This window comes from Taurulus bubalis (assembly GCF_910589615.1).
Source record: "Taurulus bubalis genome assembly, chromosome: 8".
Lineage (NCBI taxonomy): Eukaryota > Metazoa > Chordata > Actinopteri > Perciformes > Cottidae > Taurulus > Taurulus bubalis.
This window is the reverse complement of record NC_136596.1, coordinates 10,480,093-10,505,335: the sequence shown is the minus strand read 5'-3', so window position 1 is coordinate 10,505,335 and position 25,243 is coordinate 10,480,093. Positions and strand designations below refer to the sequence as shown.

Below are 25,243 nucleotides of genomic sequence, written 5' to 3'. Positions count from 1 at the left end.
ACAAGGAACTGTTCATGCATGCTAATTATTGGATGCCTGGTGTAGCCTCCGGAAGTTCAACAACTTCTCTCGTTCTTTATATTTATTTACTAAATGATCACAAGCAAAGTAGAAAGCGCTGCAATTGCAAAAGCAGTGAGTGGTGCAGCCAACATGCAGGTTGGGCCATAAACAACTGCCCCACCAATGGAAGTGGGGCCTTTTATACACAGGTTATCGTCACAGGTTCGTCTCGGCTCGTCCTAACATCTGATTCGCTCTATGCTGTCAAGAGGAGGAGAATCCCGTGTTCTCATCTTTTCTCACAAGACTGGACCGAGCAACGACCCGTCTGCTTCCATAATGTCAATATACTGATAAACAGTTGTGGGTGTTGAAGTGTGCAGGCGTGTGACTGACTTCCCTTGAGAACTGGACATTTCATAGACACAACCAACTCCACTGCATAGCTGTGTTATACTGACCTCGCTAACCTGAACTTTAATAGACATGAAGAGTAATGGAGAATATCTGCAGAATATAAGGATTTATATGATCAGAACAAACTTTTTTTTTTTTAAACACATTTGTTAAATTCACAAAAGATGATAACAAAGTGGTCCTGACACTCTGCAGAAGAACATGGACAGCACCTACTACATCTGCAGAAATGAGCCTATTTTAGATTAGACTGCTCTGAGCATATATAGAGACAAATATTAAGCAACTTTTTTGAACCACTTTAATAATAGAACCAATATTTCAATAGAAAATATATAAAGAAATGAAAAAAACACAAATATTTACAATGTTAAACAAACAGTTTTAGAAAAGACAATCAAGAAAATTCAATGTATAGTGGAAAACATAGTAGTTGAAACTGCCAACATGAACTCTCTCATAAAGAAATCTGCACATACATGTTTGCTGAACTGTGAAAGCTTATGGGTGGGTTTTGGTTTGCAGGTGACCAACATACATGTAAGAAAACATGAAGGAAATCTTAAAGATCGTTCCAGTTTACGGGAGACTTTCCAGATTTCTTTAGCAGCTCGTTGGCCTTTGAGAAATGCTTGCATCCCAAAAATCCTCTATGACAAGACAAGGGAGAGGGATGCACAGTCTGCAGGATGTGGTGGCGTTTCTACAAACGGAGAGAACAGAAACTTAGATGCATGAAGGTTATAAAAAGGCGTTTGTTGAAAACAACAGCGTAGACCCACCCTGTCAATAGCAGCTCCCTTCTTCTGAGCGTATGCGCCCCAAAGCATGAAGACAAGGCCTTCCAGGTTGTCGCTGAGCCACTGCACCACCGCGTCAGTGAAGGTCTCCCAGCCTTTGTCTTTGTGGGAGTTGGCCTGCTGCGCTCGGACCGTCAACACAGCGTTGAGCAACAACACACCTGAAGGGCGAGGTGACAGATGGAGGCAGGTGAGGTAAAGACCAACAAGCTCTCTTGTTGGGCAACTTTACGTAAACGTTGAACAGATGCTTATTAAAATACCTTGTTTGGACCATCCGGTCAGATCTCCGTGGCTTGGTTGCTGAAAGCCTTCAATGTCCGACACCAGTTCTTTGTACATGTTCTTCAAACTAGATTAAAAAAGGATCAAGGGTGTGATAAATGTCAACAAAAGAGGGCACAATATCTATCGGATTTAAAGTTGGACAAGCTCACAGGCAGAGATACTGAAAAGGTTTTAACCTGGGCGGAGGACACACTGGTCTTTTGACGCTAAAGCACAATCCATGGGCTTGGTTAGGACCGTGATATGGATCCTGGCCAAGAATCACCACTTTGACCTGCAATTAGAGAGATTAGACAATCTAAAGTGCCAATTCTGTAGCATGAACCCTAAATTGGCACGGGATAGATAGATATGTGTGTGTTTTATTTATTTATTTATTTTCCATTTTTCAGTGAAGCCTTCAGCACCTGTTGGGTGTGTAGGCGGCTTGCTGCCTGTTTAGCACGTGGGAGGCTCTAAAATGTGTTTGTCAACGTATGTCACAATAGCTGAAGCAGAATTTAATACTTCCTGTGTGACAAGAGAGAGGATGTCTGGCAATGTTCAACAACTTAACCGAGACAAAAACAGAAATGATCTGTATTGGCCCCAATACTGTCATGCACAATTACACAAACTTAAGTGGCACCTAAGATATTTTTAAGATTACGTTTGATCCCAACATAAAATTAAGGACTTGTGTCCTCACTGCAAGGAGCCTTGGAGCATTCAGAGCAGAGGTTACTAGCTGCTTCAAAGTCAAGAAAAAAAATAAATTAAAATGCACTTCTTGATTTTATAACTTTATACAGCACTTTGCCAATTCTGTTTTGAATATTTCCACTTAGCTAAAGTGTGTTTGCCTGTTTCTTTCAATATTAAATGCTGTATGTTGTGAGTCAGAACAAGGCCACAGGTCACTGAACATGCCACCGCAGATACACTTACATCTCGGATGTCACACGCCTGAGTCCAGGTGAAGACGTCTTCAGCAGGTGGGTACACAGTGCAGCGTTTTCTCTCTTCAGAGACAAACGTCATCAACTGCGGAAGTGATATAGTTATGTAAAATGTTCACAACCACAGAGACAGCGTGTGCAGCGCGACGGCTTTCTCCCTCTCACTTGTTTAAAGTAGGGTTTTCCAAATTCTCCCGACATTCCTTCTCTCCAGCTTCCCCCAACCCCTGGAGGTGTTTGAGCAGAAGCCAGTTTCTCCAGCGCCGCTTCCTTGTTGCGAGCAATCCTGTCTCGCTGCTCCGGGGAAAGAGGAGCAGGCGTCGGCCTGCACAGCTGCGGCTCCACCGCCGAGGACTTCAGCTTCTTCTGCACAATTGAAGCATTTTCAACAACACACACAGCTGGTGAGAAGCGCGAGACTGGCGGAAGAAACCGTCGACAGTGACGTACAAACAAACATGCCATCTTTGACAACAACCGAGAACACAGCAGTGCTTGTGAACGCAGCTTGGAGGTGCTTTCGCGTGTCGCGGGAAACTACACACCCCACCGCGTCCTAAACAGTCCTACAAGTACACTGTAGGTGATGTTTAAATACCATTAACGTCATATTATACGGTCACAAGCTAGACACAAGTTTAATGTGAGCTGACAAACAGAGGAGACGCTCACCGGGTCCTTGGCGTCCTCCTCGGCTTTGTTTACATCCTTAGAAAGTCTCTTCTTAGACACAGGCAAAAAAAATGAGTTAATAGTTTTTTGTCCAATCATTTTGTTGATAAACTCCTTAGCGGCAAGCTGCTGTAAACTAATTTTATTAAAGTATTGAGGTATTAGCTAATGTGCGCACGCTGTGGTCCGCTCGCGAGGCACAAACTATCTAACTATTGAAGTGTTCGCGCCAAAAGAAATGACGAAACTGCTTTATCCTAAAGAGCTGTTCAAGACGGACTGTTGCAAAGGGAGGTTTTCTGCAGTAGTTTAAGTATCGAGCATACATTTAAGAGATATATACGGTTTATCAACTATGTTTCGATAGCTTGATACTGTGATACTGTATTGTTTAACAGGATCATGTCAACTTAGTCACTAAACAGAAATTAATCGTCGACTGCTTTGATAATAAATACATTTAGCATTTTGAAAGCAAAAAAACCCACAAATGATTTTCTTCTTTTCTTCAATGTTTCTAAATATGAGGATTTGCTACATTTTATTTGTTTTACATGATATTGCATATTATGTTGAACTGTTTTAATATCGAATACCTTGGTCTCAGGGGAACTGTGAAGGTCATTTTTGCTCGGATGACCAGACGTTCTCTTTTTCCCGGACTTTCACAAACTAGTTATTACGCCCTTACAAGTTTTGGAAATGGTATCTCCTTTGCGTTCCACCTTCTTGCGCGAGCTGTGACTGGGTAAAGCTCTCACTCGCTGCTCACCCCCCACCTTTTGTTGGAAATCAGACAGATTGTTGAAAATCAGACAGAGTCCAGCTATCTTAGAGAACCAGGGCTCCCAGATCCAACTTAGAAAATGAACTCAAAATGACAGATATGGTGCAAGATGTATTTGTCCACATTTGCAAATCATGGTTCATGTTCCACCTTTTTTGCATCATCCAGGTCTTTTAAAAATCCTAAAATTGAGGACCCTGGAGTCCCACAGACAACAGGTTACTGAAATGGAAAAGTTTCGGGAAAAACTCTTTGGCAATAACGAAGCCAGATGTCCACAGAAGAGGATCAAACTGGAGAGTGATGAGAGGATGATGAAGCAGGAGGAGGACGACGAGGAAGACGAGTTCTCTCATCCTGTTCCCTGGCAGAAAATAGAGTCAGAGTCAGAGGGACTCGACTGTGACTATGCTCTGCTGCTCTCCAAAGAGGAAGCAGACCACCTTTTTAAACAGTTGGAGGAGGAGGTGGTGTACTCAACAGGTACAGCATCAAACCTTCGTCTGTAAAGTTATGACCAGCCTTCGCAGAGTTGTTGATTGATCATGGATGTTTTTGTTCCAGGGGAAGAAGCAACAGTCCAGGTGTTTGGAAAGGTGCACAGTATACCGAGAAAGCAGGCCACTTATGGAGATGCAGGTCTAACCTACACTTATTCTGGAGTGACACGTTTAGCCCGCCCGTGGACTCCAACCTTGGAATATATTCGGGATGCCGTCACGAAAACAACTGGACAAACATTTAACTTTGTTCTGGTTAACAGGTGAGAAATCCCTGAATATAAGTTTTAGGATCACAGTTTGATATTTGTCTCCCTGCTGAAAGTGATCTTCTCTTCACCAGGTACAAAGATGGGCAGGATTACATGGGTGAGCATCGTGATGATGAGAAGGAGCTAGACCCTCTCTGTCCCATCGCCTCCGTCTCTCTGGGAGCGGCGAGAGACTTTATATTTCGGCACAGAGACGCTCGGGGAAAACATAGCCGGCGACAGATCAACCCGGTGAAGCTGGAGCTCGCTCATGGAAGCTTGCTCCTCATGAACTCCCCGACCAACACTTTCTGGTACCACAGCCTCCCTGTGCGTAAGAAGATTTCCCTGCCTCGTATCAACCTCACCTTCAGACGCATCCTACTGGCCAGAAAGAAATGACCAGGTGTGCATTATCACCCAGGCCTTTTGGGCCAGCGCTCCAGAAAGAAAGGGAGGACGAACCTGTAGCGGCCCTTTGGCACATGGATAAATATCACAAATTGAAAATGTTTTTGTTCGTGTAGCAGCTGAATATGGGCGACTAAATAACAGTACATGGTGAAATAAGTGAGGACATAGTATAGGGAACCAGTGGTTTAAATGACATGTTTACAATTACATAGGTCCAAACTTCTGACTGGCACAAATCCAAGACAATCTACCACTTCAGCTTTCATCAGGTTAAGTTTTGTGACCCAGCTGCAAAATGTCCCTGAAGAAAGAAACCATAAAGTCGAAAAATTCAACCTCTCTGAAAAAGTACAGACTCTTGTTGAGTGCAGACCATGAAGGCTCCATTTAGCATCTTGTGTTGCACTGAATGGTACTCTTTGTGTACTTGGGCAGAGCAATTGGGCACTCCACGCGGATGGAAAATCATTTATTTTTATTATGGTCAATGGCCTATAGACTGACATTGGTCAGACTCAACATGGGATGTGTTTAAAATAACTGCTGACCTATTGCCAGTTATCTGTAAATAGTAAATGAAAAATATAATTAGTGAGCTTCAGCCTCTGGCACTAAGGATCATTTTCCCCTTTAAATGATGTTTAGTATTCATTGTTATGAAAACAAAATGTACCTTTGTATCTAGAAACAATGTTTAGTTTGAAACCCTTCAGTAAAGGCTGCATGCTTCACCAGCGTACAGAGATTCAGTGTTTGGGTCAAGGACACGTCAGGAAGTCTGTGCTTTATCTTAAGCATATCTGCTGTCACCTCAAACGTACCAAATAATTACTCTTGCTCCATTTAATTTTTTAATACCTGAAAACAATCACCTTTACAGTTTTTACAAAAATACACACAATCTCACATGAATATACATTAGTGCAAATCGCAAACATTAATGAGTTTTGCAGGCCATTTCTCAATTTAGTTGGTTTGGTAGGAGCAACGGGAGCTACACAGAATTACAAATATTCAGAATAACTTGCCCGAAACCCTGCAGTCTTACTGCGGCTTTATTCACTGAGAGCTGATCATTGTTAATCTGTTGAACATCAACACCATTACAAATGGCTCTGAAGCATCATATCAGTTGTCGCACACATGGCTTTATGTGTTAATAAATCTCGAGCATTAAATACAACATGGCACTTGAACCTCAACTCTACAAATCACGGCAGTGAAATGATTATTGGCCTCTTGAAACATTCATTCCATACACTGCTGGAAATTTTTAGGCAAATTAGATTAGACAATAGAGAACCAGAGGCAGGGGGACATTTTTACCTATTTGACGTCATAATATAGAACAACTTCTAAGTAACCAAGAATCTACAAGAATTCGTAATCGGCTATAAAAGAACAGGATATAAGCATATTGCGTTGAAATTTAATACCAATCTACAGCATCATGAAAATGCCACAGAATTTAGTAAACTTGAACACACAAACAATGTATTGCAGGCTAGAGGACACAATATATCGTTAAGTATTCCTGCTTTGTTTCTTTTGTCCCACAGAAGCCAAATTGTTGCACTTGTCAAAGATATTTGACTAAACCTCTTGCAGGTCCATAATCTTTGGGATCGAGAGTCTTCTACTCTGGATCAGAGAAGTAGGCAAAGTGGATTTATTACGTAATACAATGACCTCCAACCAGTTGCAGTGACGCATAATGCAAAAAGATCTTTCCAGTAACTCTGGGATGGATTTCCTCTTTATTCTCATTGTCACAAAGTCAGAATCCACCTGTTGGTATCTGTGTTGTAAACTGGCACATTCAGCTGTGACAGTTTGACTGGAAAGGCAAAAGTCAGTCAGGCTGTGAGGTCGCGAGCTTCAGGTTAGTCCTCTGAGTGCAGAGCCAGGTTCACTCTTCGGACTCTCTCGTAGAAGAGCATGTAGGCGTTGGAAGACAGCACCTCATGCTGGCTGGCTTTCCGTACAGAGTCGTCTGACACCCAAAGCCACTGGGAGCTGATGGGCGAAGAGGTGCGAGGTGAGGAAGGGCTGCGGCGGTACGTGACGAAATGTCCTGAGTGCATGTCACCGTGATGAACCAGCACAGCTGTGAGCTGGAACAAGTACTCTGGAGAACTGGAAGGAAAGACGGGACGATTAGATGAAATGTAACAATGGTGCAGAATAAAAGAAAAAACAACACAACGTTTCAAAAACTCGAAACGGCTTTGATTATTGCCACCAAACTGAAAAGCTTGATTTACACGAGTTCCTTGTATTGTTGCACCTTTACATGAAGTTTACCTGTAGTCACATGTGAGGCCGAGCTGGGGGTTCACACCAGGAGAGTGAAGAAGTACAGACGAACATGTTCCGTTGGAAAAAGGTTTATTGTTGTTGTACCGATGCTCTGCTTCTGGAAAACCAAATTAAACAAATAAATGATGACAAAAACAAACTGAATGTGACCCAGGAATTATATTACGGAGTTTACAACACACACCAGTGCCATTAGCAGACGGCCTTTCCATGGAATCATCTGAATTTTCTGCCTTTGTGGGGATCGGAGCACATTTGAGTCGCTGACTTCTGTGTGTGGAAGCATTGTGTTTGTAGCGGTCCATCGATAGACGCTCTGTAAACAGCACGTGCTCCTGTCTTTTGATGGGGGTTCCTTCGCTGGACCACGTCAGTCTTTGTAAATGGATACAGAGGCACTGGGGGAGCTAGAAGAAGGAGGAATATATTAGACAGTGAAAGAACAAAACAGTACATAACATTTTATAACGTCATCATGAATTGAGGGGACGTTCTGATCTACCTAAGATCTACTGGTACGTTTCCTTCCCTAAATTAGACACAGACAAGCTTTAGCAGAGTACCTATTGTCTATCTATTGATTAACATCGTGGAAATTCATAATTAGTTCATAGGACATAATAGATGACACTTACCTTTCCAAGTTTTAGCTGTTTAATGAATGTTGTCCTCTGGCTTTCCAGAACTTGCCCGTTTACTGTGTTCCCTTGTTGAAGCTGAGGTGAAATTATCCCAAACAATAATGAAACAAAATCAGCCAAATATTGTCTTTGTAATAAAACATAATTGCCTTTCTGGTTTAAAATATACCAGTCATGTGAATGTAAGTAACTTGATGATAGTTTTGTCACAAGAGTTTCCTGTCTATTGGTTTCTGTGACTTACATATTTAATAAAAAATGATTACCAGAATGTGGCGATATGGATACTGCAGTGAACGTACCTTGGTGCAGTTTTCACACTCCACTTCTTTGATGGTTTCAGACGAGATGAAATGCTGAAGACACTGATCTAGAGAGATAGGTCTACCCTGAGGAAACATAAATGTAATATTCAGAAGTGATAGCATAATACTTTTGAACATTCACAGTTCTTGACCTTTTTGCTTACCCACTGAGGTAAAGGGATGGACAGGGAGAGGCTCTCAAATGAGTCGTACCGCACCGGACTCTAAACAAAAATCAAAGCAGAGGTATAAATCACCTCAAAAAAGTGCGAAGTAAAATGGCACAAGCTGGCCTTGCTAATTACTTTCCTGTCAAAAACAACAACAAACAAACTCACTTGTTGTTTACAGCGCTTGCACGACATATTGCTTGTTAAACGACCATGAAAAGGATGCTGAGACTTCCAAGGACTTGGTATCGGATGAAGAGGGACTGCAAAATAAAAAATGAATACAGATGAAACCCAATCCTCTGGTTTGATGATCTTGTCTCCATTATGTCTTTGTCGCCGTACCTCGACTTCTGCAGGTCATAGTTTTCTCAACTTGATCAGGAAGGCTCTGGTATAAAACAAACACATACAACATTAATGTGAGTACAGTAACAGATTTGTCATTTTTGACACTTCTACAACACTGGTTAAAGTTCCCATACTAAAATTTACTTGATTTTAAAGTTGGGTTAAGGCAGAGTTTGGGTTAAAAGGCAGAGGCAGAGTTTGGGTTAAAATGGTGCAAAAACGTCCCTCCAGATTGCACACAGTGCTGATCTGAACTGCAGAGCATACTGCATGTATTGTCATGCATACAATATTTGTGTGTTAGAAACAATGCAACTGGGGAGTTGATAACTTGCCTCGAGGGACTGCATGTCAAACAAGGGAGCGACTTTGGGTTGACGATCCCGCTCCTCCTCCAGAGAAGATGTAAGGACATGATAAAGTTCATGCGCATCCTGAGAGCGGATAAACCAACAGTAAGGCAACTCTTAAGACTTAACTTTAACACTGCAGCAAATATTATAGAAATAAACAAAAAATACCACTCAACAGTATTATTGACTAACCTGCTCTTCAAAGGAACTGATGTGCCACCGGTAGAGTCTGAGAACATCCAGGAGGCACCCGGCATCGAGTACATCTTCCTCCCCAGGCTGATCACTGGACAGAGCTACCAGTGCAGAAGAAGTCATCATCCTTGTCAAAAACTACACTGCACGTCCACTACGCTCTTGTGACTTATAGTTTTAAATACCATTTAGAAGCTGAAGCAGTGTCGTGGACAGCTGGTTGTCCCTGCATGACTGGATCATAGGGGAACCGGAGAACATCTCCAGCCACCTGATGAAGGACGGACATGCTGCCAAACCCTGAAGCAAAGAATTCAGGAAGCAGGTGTTGCCTAAATTCAACAGACCAGGAACCATACCTGAAAGAAAACCGGAGTCACTGTAAGTTACTGCTTTATAACCAGTGCCCAACATACATTCTGTGTATTACACTGTCATACTGATTCTTACCTCTCTTTTTCTTCTTTCTCTGTGTAATTGGGCCCCACAAAACGTAAACTCCAGCTGCAATCGCAGCAGCTACCCCACCAATGACGCCCCAGTTTTTTATCATCTTGTTTCTGAAAAGACAACCGTATGTTATTGAAGCACAGCGGATTACATTGGATGGAGAGGAGTAAAAAAGATACTCTGGGTAAAAACAACAGAAGACACAGCAAGACATGATGGTGGGAGGTAAATATACGCGTTCATACATCACTTATGTTGATTACAATACAATAATGATACCGATACGTATTTGTGTCTATTCACAGAGCCCTACACTTGTATCTGGGCACTATAATTGACAACAAATTGATTATTGGCAGTGTCTTGTTTTAAATTAGAATGTCCTGTCTTAATGTTTTTTAAATATGTTTTTACTATATTTGTTTTTGTTACTGCTGCACTGACTGATGAGTCGCCAACTTAATTTCGTTGTATGTTTTTACAATGACAATAAACTCCCTTACCTTAATAATGTGATCCACTAACCTCTGAGCTGTTTATCTTCAGCTCAAACAGAAAGTCTCTTCTAACTGAACCTCGTCTGCGAATGTCACAGTACTTCAGCTTGACATGTTATTTATTTAGCTAGTTACGTTATTTCGAGTTACGCCACTAAGCAGCCCAACTGTCCCGTTCACCAGATAACTCACTAACTCACTAACTCACGCCTCCTCATCAGAAGAGCTAGCTTTAGCGTCGAGGCTAACTTACCGACACACCGGCTCAGGCTGCCCTCGGCGTCCTATGTCGCCTCATTTGATAAATAAGACAGTTGTTCTCTTGAAATATAGATGACATTTTTCATTGCTCTGAATCTGCGTCCGCAGGTTTTGTAATCAAGACGTTAACCCGGACTCGGTCGGTCGTCCTGTCTGCGCATGTTACACTTCGGGGCCAACGTACGGCAGCGTCATGAACCGCTTTACCTCTGACCCCGTGTGCTATAAATAACATGACGTTGTCTTTTGCCAGCGGAGAAGTCTTACCTGATTATGGGTCCAGTGCCAAGGAACTCTTCAACAAGCTTATCCGAGCTTTCTGGTCTGCACCACAACATCCTGCTTTCATTGCGGAACCGTCGTCTTTGGTGGCATGTTGCAGGGGGGACGCGCTGGAGAGCGCACCGATGTGTTCACGGTTTACCTTCCGACCGACAAAATGTTTCTTGCGCACATTTCTCAAGGCATGTGAATCATTCGCAGCTACAGCCTTGTCAAGTAAATATGGGACAAAGTTAGCAAGAATTGTTACAAAATAATAGCAAGAATTGTTGCAAAAACATTTCCCCCAACAAATCATTGCAGCTATTAAACATGTTCAAAGATAATATTCTGATCATTCTAATACATAATACCAAACACACATATTTTGAGTCACAGTTTCTCGATCCTATCATAATCATACCTCATACATAATGTGGCTTTGGTTTATTATTTATTGTCTATAGCCAATTTGTATTTATTACATTATACATATCATCTTCCTTGTGATTATCCTCATCATCTGCGTCCCAGCTTTGTATAATGCTGCTTTGGGGTTTATTAAGTCCATGAGTGTTGATACGCCATGTGGAGGACCACAGTAATTATACATTCATGTAGTGTCAGATCCTCCAGAGCTCGTCCCATCCCTCTGTGTGTGTTTCGTGCTGTGACCACAGCTGTGACTCGCGCAGGGAGGTTTCTCATTGGCTGCCGGCGGACACCCGGAGCAGGTAGCTCTCCTCGGTGCTGAAATCGCTGCTCGTCGTGATAATGTAAACGGCGATGAGAACAAACAGAACACCCACCAGTAAACACCAACATGGACGATGATCTGTTCCAACTGAGACAGCTGCCGTGAGTAAACTTACAACCTGCACATTAACGCCGTTTTTTGTTTTTTATTCAGTCCATTTTCCACCGTGACAGCATGTTCGACCGCCGCGTCGTCCTCTGACAGCCTCGCATCGTGCAGCCTCTGTTTGGTTTGCTCTCTGGACCACAAATATATTGACATTCCTTAAAAGCATCAGTCAATCAATAACAACATATATCCGGGCAATACCTGGAAATGCTCACATTAAGGGAATGATACAAAATAATAATAAAAAAACACAGCTGGCGGTGCAGTTTGTTTAGAGTCAAAAGATATTGCATTTTAAGGAGACTATTTTGGTTTTATTTATTTATAGACTTGAAAGCAGGTTTGCTTATTTGCTTATAAGCTGATTCGGTTTCCCGTCTTAACTTGTAATTGTGTTTGCTGTCATGACTCAGTACCGAGCCTGATTTATTTCAACCTCTGCTGTAAATACATTAATCTAAAGGTTGGCCCATTCCAGTCTGGTCTGGCCGTCAAGAGGGACATTTCTCAAAGACATACAGTAGAACACTAATATAGCCCAGTCTTCTGACAAGAATTACATGAAAAGTAATAATACACACATTTTCTAAATTAAATAGGATGCTCATCAAATAGTAACAATTATGGATTTGGAATAAGCATTAGAAAACTGTTCCAGTTAATAAAATAAAAATTATTTTATTTTATTTTTTTACAATTTTGCTGGATATGTTTAGAAGACCGTCATTTCTGCATCTCACAGACTCGTCTGCATCACTAATACTTCCAATTGCAAGACTATGTTATGTAATTACAGTAATTAGGACATCACTCTCAGAGGTCACTCATAGTGTTTTCATCTTAATGAACCATTAATTATCTTCATGTGGGAGAAGATTATACTTTCCATCTGTAGACAACATTCATGTGTCTGGGTATTTGAATGAATGAATATAAATGAATATATACTTTATCCCCAAGGGGAACTTTTTTTGTCGTCTTCAGTAGCGCCTTACCACTTGAAATACAAACACACAAGATAAAAGATAAAACATATAAAGAAGCAACAGGGATGAGAGATATATACAAATTTAAATAAAGTAATATATATATATTTATATATATATATATATATATTTAAATATACACAATAAAATAGAATAGAATACAACTAACTGGAATGAAATATATTTATATTTACAGCTGAACAGTGTATTCATTAATTAAGTAAATAAGTCAATTAGATAAACAGATAGTGCAAAGTGCAAAATGCAAAGTATATATGGTACAGTGATGAACTAATCCACGGAGGAACTAGTAAGCGGTGACTTGTTCTAAAGCCGTATAGCTGTCGGCAGGAATGTTCTCCTGTAATGGTCCTTCTTGCAGCGGAGCGTGAGGAGTCTCTTGGAGAAAGTGCTCCTCTGGCCCTGCAGCAGGTGGTAGAGAGGGTGGTCCAGGTTGTCCAATATGGACAAAAGTTTCTTCAACGTCCTCCTCTCCACCACCTGCTCCAGAAACTCCTGCTTGCAGCCGATGATGGAGCCGGCCTTCTTAACTAGCTTGTTAAGTCTGTTGGTGTCACCGGCTCCAATGCTGCTCCCCCAGCAGACAATAGCGAAGTACAGGGCGCTGGCCACAACCGACTGGTAGAACATCTCCAGCATCTTGCTGCACACATTGAAGGATCGAAGCTTCCTCAGGAAAAAGAATTGACTCATCCCCTTCTTGTAGACAGCGTTGACGTTGGCCTTCTAGTTCAGTCGGCTGTCGATGGCAACACCCAGGTACCTGTACTCCTCCACTATGTCCACGTCCTCTCCCAGAACACTCAGAGGACTAGGAGCTGTTGTCTTTCTCCTGAAGTCGACCACCATCTCTCTGGTCTTGGCCACGTTCAGAAGCAGGTGATTCTCGCCGGCTCACTTCACAAAGTCACTCACCACTGCCCTGTACTCCTCCTCCCGTCGACTCTCACAGAGACACCGGTACCATCCAGGTGCGACTGAGCTCGTTGCAGCAGGTAGATGATGGCGTCGTCCACACCCACATGAGGCTGGTAAGCAAATTGTAGAGGGTCCAGCAACAATTTCACCTGCGGTCGGAGGTGAGCCAAGACCAGCCTCTCCAGCACCTTCATCCCATGGGAGGTGAGGGCTACCGGTCGGTAGTCGTTGAGGACGGATGGAATCGATTTCTTCGGGACAGGGACCAGGCACGATGTCTTCCACAGCACCGGGACCTCCTCCTGCCTCAGGCTGAGGTGGTAGAGGTGCTGCAGGACACCAGACAGCTGGGTGGCGCAGGTCTTTAGGACCCTGGGGCTGATGCCATCAGGTCCTTCAGCTTTGCCTTGGTGGAGTTTCTCCAGCTGTCTTCTCACCTGGTCAGTCGTCACAGAGAGAGGGGGGAGGAGCCTATTGTTGTTGAGGGCCCATTTGAAGAGCCACCAGGTGTTGAGGGCTCAGCGAAAGTGCAGCTCAACAGGGGGGGCAGATGGGGGGGAGGCTTTCTAAGCTGCCAAACAGTAAAGTGTAGGTTGCAGAGCTGTCACTTGTCTTTGCATGGTTCCCCCATTAGACAATATTCCCACCCATTCACAAAATCCCAGCCAGAAAACTATCACCTAGGCAACAGCCTCTGACTCTGATTTGTGTAGTCAGCTTTACCCTGGAACTCGTCCTTTGAAACTCCCTGCACCAAACGTAATGTGGATAAGTCGATCCTCTTGGGCTTTTAAAACACTTATTCTAATTGTTTTTTTGTTTGTTTTGTAGTATCGTCCGATTCCGTCGCACAGGTGAGAGCACGCGCTCCGAGGATGATGGTGAGAACAGAGAACAGGTTGTCAGGATGGCAGAGCAGACTGTACTGGAATCTGTGGCACTTACAGACGGAGCTCCAGTTCCTCGGGAGTTTGCCAACCCAACTGATGGTACAGTATAACAAAGCTTTATTTTACACACCCTGTCTTTCGTAATAAACTACTCACCTCTCAAAGTAGCAGGATTTCAGCCAAGCAATATCTTCTGGTATCTGTGTCCAACGTCAAGACTGAACTTCAATCTCAAAAGTAATATCTAGTATAATAAAATAGAATAGTTTCTTCAAAAAATGACAGAGGCATAGGACTGGCATCCTCACCCACACAACTTTAGTTCCTTGTAGTTGCTCTTCACTATTCAGAGAAGGTTTGCAAAGGTTGAATATTTACTCATTCCCTCAGACACATTCATGGTAGAAGATGCCGTGGAGGCCATCGGCTTTGGGACATTTCAGTGGAAACTCTCCATCCTCACTGGTCTGTCCTGGGTGAGAACTGCTCTTTGTTGAAAATACACGGTGTGTGTGTGTGTGTGTGTGTGTGTGTGTGTGTGTGTGTGTGTGTGTGTGTGTGTGTGTGTGTGTGTGTGTGTGTGTGTGTGTGTGTGTGTGCGTGCTATAGAATGTGTCTCTGAGTTGTTTTCTGTTTCTCAGATGGCTGATGCTATGGAGATGATGATCCTCAGCATCTTAGCCCCACAGCTTCACTGTGAATGGAGGCTGCCCGGCCTCCAGGTGGCACTGCTTACATCGGTAATGGCTCTCTAATGTCTGTAAAGTGCTCTTACTTGCAGTGCTAAATGGCTGTCATGTTAGTTATTGGTTAAGTGCTTAAGGGTTGTTTTAAGTGCTTGCACAGTGACCACCATGTGGGAAACATTAGGGTGTCTAATGCCATTACATATTGTGTGAGTTGCAATATTATGATTTGAATGCCCATCAAAAGCTTAATTACTTATGTGAGTACGATATAAAACAAAAAGCATACAGGGGACCTACAATATATTTGACTAAAGGCACTGAAAAGAGAGGCCTTGGATGGTGGACATTTTTAATTGAGATGTAATTAATATAATTATTTTAAGAAGATAATCATATAAAGCACAGATTCAGTGATTTCTAGTGGCTCACACTGAAACTAAAAGCTGCTCTCCTGTCTGCACTATAACAAATTGCATGACAGTATGTGCACAACATCAGCTATGTCTTGTGGAACTATAGTTTTGTGCACATTTAAACTGTTGCAATCCAATTAACAATATTTTTTCCATTGGTGCAGGCAGTGTTTATTGGGATGATGATCAGCTCTTCTCTTTGGGGAAACATAGCTGACAAATACGGCAGAAAGACAGTAAGTTCTAATCGAGCCTCTGTTGTACAAGGATGATGATTTCTATTTTGTTTCCCGTAAGACACATTTCATCTAATTTAGAGGCATTACAAGTTCAGCTTTTCTGAAAGAAGAGCCTTATCAGATCACTGTCTTTTGTCCTGCAGCTTGTTAAGTTATAATTGTATGCACACACAGGGTCTCAAGATGAGCGTGCTGTGGACGATGTTCTATGGCTTGATGAGTGCATTTGCACCGGTTTATGGTTGGATCCTCGTCCTCCGTGCACTGGTGGGCTTTGGCATTGGAGGAGCCCCACAGTCGTGAGTGTCGCTCATTCGTCTTTATAAAAGTGAAGCGTTCATAATTAATGATGTGAGTTTGGATTAACTGTGAGATATTCTTCTTTATAAGGGTGACACTGTATTCTGAGTTTCTGCCTATGAAGTCCAGAGCTACATGCATCTTGCTGATAGAGGTATGAACTATCCATCTATCTATAGTGTTAATGGTACGGACATGGCAAAACATGCAACCATAACTGCACAGCTCTGAAATGCTCTGTTTTTCTGGCAGAATTTTACGTAATTTTGACTTTGCCTTGTAGATATTTTGGGCACTGGGCACTGTGTTTGAAGTCCTCCTAGCCATCCTGGTGATGCCCACTCTAGGCTGGCGGTGGCTGCTTGGCCTTTCCACCATTCCTCTCTTCATCTTCTCTATGCTATGTTTTGTGAGTATGATGTTATCGGTCTTGAGACGTTCTGCAATATGTAAGGAGAACAAACAACAGCTTAAACAATTTACATCTCTCTTTTTATGGTGGGGCGGGAACAGTGGCTACCGGAGAGTGCTCGATACGACGTGCTGACAGGGAACCAGGAAAAAGCTCTAGCCACATTGAAGCGCATCGCTACAGAGAACGGAGCACCCATGCCACTGGGAAAACTTATTGCTGCCAGACAGGTGAAAGACAGTTTCTGCAGAATTACAATTATCTGAATCTTATTAATGTATGCCCCCTCTGATGTTTGGATTTGTCTGTTCTTTTAATTAGGAGGAACGCGGAAAGATTCAAGATTTATTTTCATCACACTTTCGCTGCACCACAGTTCTGCTGTGGTTTATTTGGTAAATAGAGTGAATGATAATGTCACCCACTAACATGCTGAGTCATGACCCACTGATTTCCTTTTTATTTTTTCTCTCCAAAACATTAATGTTCTCCAAGGGCACAGACATGTCAATCAGTGTTTTATTTGAAGTTTCTCACATCATTGTTTTGTTTTGTCCTGTTTCTCTCCTCAGGTTCGCTAATGCCTTCTCTTACTATGGGCTGGTGCTGCTAACTACACAGCTGTTTCAGGAGGAAGGCGCTTGTGGAAGTGAGTCACTGCTCCGACACCGACAGATGCCTTCACACAGTCAAGGACACGCACACACATTTGTATTTGCTACACTAATACGATATACTTTGTACGTACGATCCCACCTTTTGTTGTTTTATATCTCCCTCTAGTGTCCAAAGGTAACAAGAAGGAGCTGCAATGCAACTTGGAGTGTAAATATCTGAACTCTGACGACTACAAAGACCTGTTGTGGACCACCTTATCTGAATTCCCAGGTACACATAAGTTAATTCTCTGTGTCTTCTTTAAATTTAGTCTTTTTTAAATTATTTTTGGTGGCATGTTTTTCCACTGTTCCAAAATGACGTTATATTTATTATAACTTACAATTAAATCATCATCATAATAATGTTAATAGAGTGTTTCCACTGAGGACACTTTGGCAAGGAGTTAAAAATAACATTAATGATGGCCCCATTCCATTTAGGTGTGCCAGGCCCCTGCTGTCATGCCGGCTCACTGACTAAACTACTGGCTTAGCTAAAGAGAATGGAGCCATAATTAACATTATTAGTCACACCTCGGCTTTTCCTGCGATGACGTGTCAAAATGTCATGGTAATAATTTTACGCATAATATGCGAAATTACTGCACTGTCATTTAAAGAGCAAGTCAGCATTTTATATTTTACAAACCTTGAATTTTGCATCGTCACACATAGGACTGCTGGTGACACTGTGGGCTATTGATCGATTGGGAAGGAGGAGGACCATGGCGTTGTGTTTCTTCGTCTTCTCTATGTGCATCATTCCACTCTATGGCTGCGTTGGGAGGTGAGGTGGATACCGAGGAGAATGTTAAACATGACATTGTGATCCACCATTTATACTGGCTTCTCTGTTGCAGAACAACCATGACAGTGTTGATATTCGTCGCCAGAGCTTTCATCTCAGGAGGATTCCAAGCTGCTTATGTGTACACTCCAGAGGTAAGATATCTAATCGAGCTGCCAGCTGTTCAAAATGCAAACAGTGATGAGTAGAGCTCAGATCCAATCAATAGCTGGTTAAATGGAGCATCAGAGCAGCCTACTCAGTATTTTCTGAAAATCTGCAGGTGTACCCAACAGCGACCAGGGCTTTAGGTCTGGGAATGAGCAGTGGAATGGCCAGAGTCGGTGCCCTAATTACACCTTTTGTTGCACAGGTAACACCCCTCTGTCAGATTTGTCATTTGACCACATCACAGCACAAGAAAGTTACTCATTATTTTTCCTCCTGCAGGTGATGTTGGAGTCATCCGTTTACCTGGCTCTTTCCGTGTACTGCTGCTGCTGCCTCTTAGCTGCCATCGCCTCTTGTGCACTGCCAATTGAGACAACAGGCCGGGGCATGCAGGACTCCAGCCACCGCGAGTGGGGCCAGGAGATGATGGGCCGGTCCTCCTCCGAAAGCTCCGGGGGAATCCCTCCCTCCAGCTCTGTTTCCCAGGGCTGAGGACATGTAGGCAGGAGTGACCACAGTGAGGAAAAGACGCGAGGAGAGGCAAAAGAGAAACCTAATCCAGCTTTGGTGTCCATCTCCAGTCCCATCCTATCACTTCAGTTTAGGCACCACAGTGGCTTCAAAGAGCCAGGCAGCACACTATTATATATCATATTACGTCATCTTTAACCACCATTGCTGTCACAGTTTTGCCACTGAATAACTGCCCATGGGTCAACTGGAAAGACCAAATGACCTTTACAGGTGCAAGATTGAGAAAATAAATGGTGGACAACATGTGAAACATTCATGGACAAGTGAGAATTCAAATACTTGAAGCAAAGTATTTGAATCCTTCTTTTCGAATGCAAAAGAAGCAAAGAAGAATAAAAAGGGTTTAAGTGTTAGCTTCAGATCTTCTTTTCAAAGAGCCTTAAAATTACGTATCCAATTTGTGTATGAGAGACCTTCTCTTAACGCTTTGAAAAAGCTGTGTCTGTTAGCATAGTGGACATAGATACGAAGATAAGAAAGAACACCATCTTGTGCACACAAGTTGTATATATTGTATATTGCAGGTGTGAGAAACAGTTCCACAGTGTCAAATCAACAGATCACTAGATGAAATAAGGTCTGGGGTTACTTTATTGAAGATTCACACGTGTTCAGCCAGTGAAAGGACATACTGCACAGTGAGGCACTGAGTCAAAACCTGTGCTAAATATGTTCTTTTATTCTTGTGTCAGTATTATTTCACTTTTCAACATGGATGAGATTTTTTTTCTGCTAAAGAAACAAGGATCATTATGTAGCAGTTCTATTCACAACAACCTGACAAATCTGTTGAAGCTTTCATCAGAGCATAATAATCATACAGCCGACTATATTTCATAATTATAGCACAACTGGAACGAGTCCGCAGGTGCTGGGTTGCAATTGAAGACAAATTGATGTACATTAACATTGATGTATTAAGAAAATCAAAGCAGACTCCACCTAGTTAGCGAGTGTTAAATGATTTTTTTAAATTCCATTAACGTATTTGGTGTTACGTTCTCTACTCTACCGGACTTTGAGGCTGTGCACACACAGACCTACACGTGCATATACACACAACCTTTTAGCAGGATGTTACATTCTACCTTTCTGTAAATAATGCACCAATACCTGGTTTAGTTGTTGTCTTTGCTTATGTTTGTAACAAAGGGGATGTGGAGACTTTGCCCTGTCTGAGTGACACATAGAGCAAAGTTTTGTTAAAAAAAAGAGAGAGATTCACCAGTTCAGGTCCAGCAAACCAACTCTTTACCTGCCAGTGTTTGATATATAGTGCTGCATTAAGTGTCTGTGTGCACAGATTATTGTCAATGCACTGGATGTAAATGTGTATGATATTATCGTAAATAATCTTTTAAAAAGAGCAGTGGATTCACGTTGTTATTTGTTATAAACAGTGGGATTATGTAATTCATAATCATTATCAGGAAGTTTGTCTCTATTTTCTCCATTTACTGAGAACATTTTCAAAGATGTGTACACTTATTTTAATTACCAAAACCTCAAATACAAGTATTTAAGTAAGATTTTGTTACATGTGATAATTAATAATGGACGGGAGTCGTGTCTTCTCTTTAAAGTTATATACATGTTACAAACATTGCATAGTTTTTAAGTGATGTAAATAACCCAAAGGTATGCGATTCTGAATATATATTTGCTCTGAACGTTAGTTACAAACAAGAGCCGTTTGTGAGGTATAGGATACAAGGCACTGACATTGACTTTTTTTTTTTTAAGTGCACCAATCACTTCAAATTTACAAGCGAGCTTTTGGACCTTTGCCTTTTTGTTCCACGATCTGACCGAAGAGCCTCGCCGCCTCCTCGGCGCAGCCTCGGTGAATGGTGAGTCCAAAACCTCCATGGCCGTAGTTGTGTATCACCTGAATGAGAGCCATGATATTTTAGAAGTTGAAAGACCGCAAATCCCTTTGTAAAGTGCAGCTGGGCTGTTAATGTTTACCTCTATTGTAGTTGCACCAGACTGTATGGTCTCCCTCTCCAGTCGGACTTTGCTGCGAACAGGTCTGAGGCCGGACCAGTCCTCTACTATCCTGGCATGCTGACAACAACAAGACAAACATCTTTCTCAAGCTTGACATCTTGCTGGATAATCAAATTGTTGTTGTCATCAACATGTTTGAGGACTGAATTACACAATACTTATTCTAAAAACATAAAATTCCAATAGTTTACCACTCCAGAAGACTGGTTGTAAATCATGTAGTACAGTTGACCCAAACCGTTTTTATATGGGCTCTTAAACAAACACTTTGATATCATATCACCTTGAGACTAGGCTCGAGCTGGCAAGCGCTTTCCCAGATTTTTTTATGGTCAGTGGAGTTGTTCTGTTCACTCCAGTTTCCTAACTGGAAAATCCCTCCGACTGTCACGAGGCGACTCCTGCAGACACAGAAAACAACTTTGTCTTTCTGACAAAAAACACTGTAATCTCATTACACATCTTATGACAGAAAACTACACTGTGGACAACACAGTATAGCCACTGCAACTTTTGCTGGTAAGATGCATTATGTGTATGAAACTGTAAATCCACAACACTCCTGTCCCTCACTACCAACATTACAGTAGAAGTTTGCTCCTAAATTATATGTATCTAAATTTATGAGTGTTTTGTGTCACTAGAGCTACCCTGGAATGATGTATGGTGAATTGTAGACCCCTGCTGAAAAATTGTGGGTAAGAATCCAATGCTTCAGCCATGGAGCATCAACCTGAAAAACAAAGAATAACCAGCTACAGCCACTGTTCCCGTGGTGCCTTTATAGCTAGTTATATAGTCACTCTCACCTTTACGATCTGACCACGGCCTGGCTTGAGCTCAGGGTCCGGCTGGAGCTCTCCTGATCTCATCCCAGTGCAGTTTATAGTCACGTCTGCCCCTGTTTCTGCCAGCTAAATACAGGGAAGTATGATAAGAGATAACAAATACGACAAGTGATAACATCTGTTTGGAGGTAAGACGGAAAATACAACAACCTGACTATTATGATGTCAGATAAAAGGAATCCCAAAATAAAAAATAAAACACAACAATAAAGAATAAACTACGCAACTATAATATTGAAATGCTTTCACTAACCTCTTTGAAGGAAGCTATTTTCCTGTGATGAAATTTCACACCCCTTTTTTGCAACCTGGGAATAACACAAAAACAGACATTTATTATCAGCACTTGACAACGACTCCTGAAAAATACACTTTTTGATTTTTGTTAAACTGAACAAGTTATCCTAAACAACATACGAGAACATCTGGTGGTTATCCCATTTACATATACAAAGCATATAGGGAACTGTGTGTTGAGGAGAGTTTGTCAGATGGAAAAATCTAAATCTACTTTTGTTCCCCAGCCTGCACAATACATGGTGGTAGTTATCTCTCAGTGACCACTGGATGTACTTTTTTTCTTTGCACTGTGGGATCATTTTAGTTTACTATTGTTAATGCATGCTTATTATTGGATGCCTGGTGTAGCCCCGGAAGAACTCAGTTCAACAACTTCTCTCGTTCTCTATATTTATTTACTAAATGATCACAAGCAAAGTAGAAAGCGCTGCAATTGCAAAAGCAGTGAGTGGTGCAGCCAACACGCAGGTTGGGCCAAGAACAACTGTCCCACCAACGGAAGTGGGGCCTTTCATACACAGGTTATCGTCACAGGTTCGCCTCGCCTCGTCCTAACATCTGATTTGCTCTATCCTGTCAAGAGGAGGAGAATCCCGTGTTCTCCTCTTTTCTCACAAGACTGGAACGTGCAACGACCAGTCTGCTTCCCTAATATCAATACACTGATAAACAGTTGTGGGTGTTGAAGTGTGGAGGCGTGTGACTAACTTCCCTTGAGAACTGGACATTTCATAGACACAACCAACTCCAGCTGCATAGCTGTGTTATACTGACCTCGCTAACCTGTACTTTAATAGACATGAAGAGTAATGGAGAATATCTGCAGAATATAAGGATTTATATTTTCACTATGTAGGATATACATATCAGAAACACACTCAATAGTTAACCATTTTAGATGGACAGAGACTACATTATAAGTTCAACTCAGGACTTGACTCACCAATCCATCAGCCAAGGTAAGTATGCTTTACCTTCCAACATGAGAGCAGTGTTGAACCACCCATAACTGGACATATTAGAAGAGACAGTTAGATCATCCATCCATAAAAATGTTCATCTTTTATTGAGAACCATGCAATATTGTGCTTAGTATGATAAAAATAAAGACACTTTCTAAACCTCACTGATGTGCTTGGACTGAGTTTTAATATATGAAAACAATTTGCATAAACAGTTTCTTTCCTTCTTTCTAAGCATTTATTACCTGGAATTTTACAGATGTAGACAAAATGTTATGAATTCTGTTTTTTCTTTTGGTTTTGTGTATGTGTTATTAAAATATGTCTTGCTGTTGTCTATAACATATGTTATGTTTGGCAGTTTTTGCAGCTCTGCTTTATGTTCAGTGTTTTGCTTTCATGGCAGTTTCAGCAGGAAACCTACTTGTATCCAGGGAACATCTGCAGCTCTCGTTCTGTGAGTTGCCTGAAGCCCAGGACAATATCTTTAAATGAGGGTTCCTGCAAACAAAAACAAGTCAAGATTGTATCATTTATGTCCTAAACATGTCTTGACTGTGTTAGTTTGCTGTCACAATAGAGAATCACAATCTTTCCTGTCTTTGTGTGACTGAACAAAGTCAGGCTGAACACTAATGGACTGTGTTTATGGTAGATATTGCATTGGTATATGATACATTCATGATCGAGCGATATGAGGTTACATTTTAACTAATTGTACCTTACCTTTCCTCTTAGTAAGGCTTCTGAAACAAGGTCAGATCTTATCTTTGAGGCCAGATTGACTCCAAGAACAATACACTACTCACAGGGGCTGGTTCAGTGCAAAGGTTGTAGCCAGACTGAAGAAATACACCCATTTGTATGGACTCTGGTGAACGAAGGCAGCTTAGCAAGTAGTCAAATGTCTCTTTATTCCATTTTCTAAAAGTGAGGACAAAATACAGCACACAAATGTTGGCCTTTTTTAAAAATTTTTAGACATAGTGGAGAATCAAAAGAGAGATAAGGAGAATACACTTACGTCTCCTGGATGTTGCCCTTATCGTAGAGATACGGCTGCCATAAGCCAGCAGCTCCATCACTCGTGGTCAGTGGAGTGAAACGGTCCGCATACACCTCGATAGTCAGTGGACTAATGATGGAGTGATACTGCTCGTAGATGCTCTGAGCTGTTGACAGGCCAATGACGCCAGCTCCAATCACTGCCACCCGCATGTCTGGAAGACATTTTCATATGAGGCTCACTCATATGCATCGTATATGTGAACAGGCCAACATCTTAAAGGAAGACAAACTAGATCGCTATTGAATTGTATTGCATTCTAGTACACTAGAAAAGATGGGATGAAAAGTATTATTCAATCATCATTTCATATATCATGAAACAATGCATAATTTAAAATAATGCATTTTAAATTATGCATTGTTTCATGATATATGAAATAATAATCGAATAATATTTAGTTGTTAGTGGTAGCAGTAATATGGAAGTATTAGTTGTAGTAATAGGAGTATAGATATATTGAGTAGAAAGGTTTTGAAGTTTGCAAAGTCTTGATCACATCAAAATAAACATGTCCCACTGTGAAAACATGTTTGACAACTCATTTATGGAAAGAGGGGTTGGGGCTTCATCGGAGTGAACACGTTTTAAAACTATACAGCTGTTAGCGCGTAATAATTATTGGATGCCTGGTGTAGCCTCCGGAAGAACTTAGCGAAACAACTTCTCTCGTTCTCGGAATTTATTTACTTGATCACAAACAAAGTAACAAGTGCTGCAATCGCGATAGCAGGGAGTCGTCCAGTCTACACGCAGGTTGACCGTCCAAAACACCCCGAACAGCCGGAAATTCGGCTCTTTAATACACGTCATGAACATCTAACATTTAATTGTCTCTAACTTGTCTAAGAGGAGGAGAATCGTGTCCTCATCTTTTCTCACAAGGCTGGAACGTGCAACGACCACTCTGCACAGAATATAACGATTTATATTATCACAGCTAATAATCGGAGAGTAGAAAATCCGGTAAAGTTGGAAACAGATTCACAGATTCGGACTTCCCGGATCAATAACTCTTTCGCTAAACGGTGTTAAAACACAAACGATACCTCTCTGTAATCGTAGTGATGCAGACAACAAGCTACAACCTTCATTTTACAAAAACGGGTCGTTCTCGGAGCTGTACGGATAACGTTGGTCTCTACGTGCAGCGGCTGTGAGACGAGTGCGCGCAGGGGCGCAGGGACCGTCTGCAAAGTGCAATGCAGAAAATACATACTACAAAAATATTCAATGACTTCACGATTATGAATTGTAGCATTGCCAAAATCATGTCCTACATAATTGGGCCCCCCTTGTT

The 25,243-nt window shown here is 41.8% G+C and overlaps 5 protein-coding genes across 5 annotated transcripts; 2 read left to right on the top strand and 3 right to left on the bottom strand.

The window, feature by feature from the left end:
• Positions 1-704: 704 nt before the first annotated feature.
• unga (uracil DNA glycosylase a) lies at positions 705-2,911 on the bottom strand (the record flags this gene model as incomplete). The annotated part of the gene is made up of 6 exons (XM_079222337.1): positions 705-1,123; positions 1,203-1,381; positions 1,484-1,572; positions 1,685-1,782; positions 2,436-2,531; positions 2,612-2,911. The coding sequence occupies 6 exons, from the start codon at positions 2,909-2,911 to the stop codon at positions 983-985; spliced, it is 903 nt and encodes a 300-aa protein (XP_079078463.1). The 3' UTR covers positions 705-982.
• A 1,221-nt stretch (positions 2,912-4,132) lies between these two features.
• On the top strand, positions 4,133-5,673 carry alkbh2 (alkB homolog 2, alpha-ketoglutarate dependent dioxygenase; the record flags this gene model as incomplete). The annotated part of the gene is made up of 3 exons (XM_079222336.1): positions 4,133-4,388; positions 4,470-4,668; positions 4,749-5,673. The coding sequence occupies 3 exons, from the start codon at positions 4,133-4,135 to the stop codon at positions 5,056-5,058; spliced, it is 765 nt and encodes a 254-aa protein (XP_079078462.1). The 3' UTR covers positions 5,059-5,673.
• Positions 5,674-5,908: 235 nt separating this feature from the next.
• On the bottom strand, positions 5,909-10,950 carry usp30 (ubiquitin specific peptidase 30; the record flags this gene model as incomplete). Its single annotated transcript, XM_079222343.1, has 13 exons — positions 5,909-7,206; positions 7,375-7,486; positions 7,574-7,796; positions 8,025-8,105; positions 8,333-8,419; positions 8,500-8,559; positions 8,674-8,768; positions 8,851-8,896; positions 9,192-9,290; positions 9,402-9,505; positions 9,590-9,763; positions 9,855-9,964; positions 10,880-10,950. The coding sequence occupies 13 exons, from the start codon at positions 10,948-10,950 to the stop codon at positions 6,954-6,956; spliced, it is 1,515 nt and encodes a 504-aa protein (XP_079078469.1). The 3' UTR covers positions 5,909-6,953.
• Positions 10,951-11,693: 743 nt separating this feature from the next.
• On the top strand, positions 11,694-18,715 carry svopa (SV2 related protein a; the record flags this gene model as incomplete). Its single annotated transcript, XM_079222350.1, has 16 exons — positions 11,694-11,731; positions 14,495-14,652; positions 14,944-15,029; positions 15,195-15,293; positions 15,820-15,891; positions 16,069-16,193; positions 16,285-16,348; positions 16,478-16,603; positions 16,708-16,836; positions 16,928-17,001; positions 17,179-17,255; positions 17,390-17,494; positions 17,941-18,052; positions 18,126-18,207; positions 18,336-18,425; positions 18,503-18,715. Exons 1-16 carry the CDS (start codon positions 11,697-11,699, stop codon positions 18,713-18,715), a joined length of 1,647 nt encoding a protein of 548 aa, XP_079078476.1. The 5' UTR covers positions 11,694-11,696.
• A 560-nt stretch (positions 18,716-19,275) lies between these two features.
• Positions 19,276-24,095, bottom strand: LOC306740248 (D-amino-acid oxidase-like; the record flags this gene model as incomplete). Its single annotated transcript, XM_079222347.1, has 10 exons — positions 19,276-20,645; positions 20,726-20,824; positions 21,051-21,168; positions 21,418-21,500; positions 21,577-21,681; positions 21,869-21,923; positions 22,859-22,924; positions 23,302-23,378; positions 23,687-23,801; positions 23,902-24,095. The coding sequence occupies 10 exons, from the start codon at positions 24,093-24,095 to the stop codon at positions 20,520-20,522; spliced, it is 1,038 nt and encodes a 345-aa protein (XP_079078473.1). The 3' UTR covers positions 19,276-20,519.
• Positions 24,096-25,243: the final 1,148 nt, after the last annotated feature.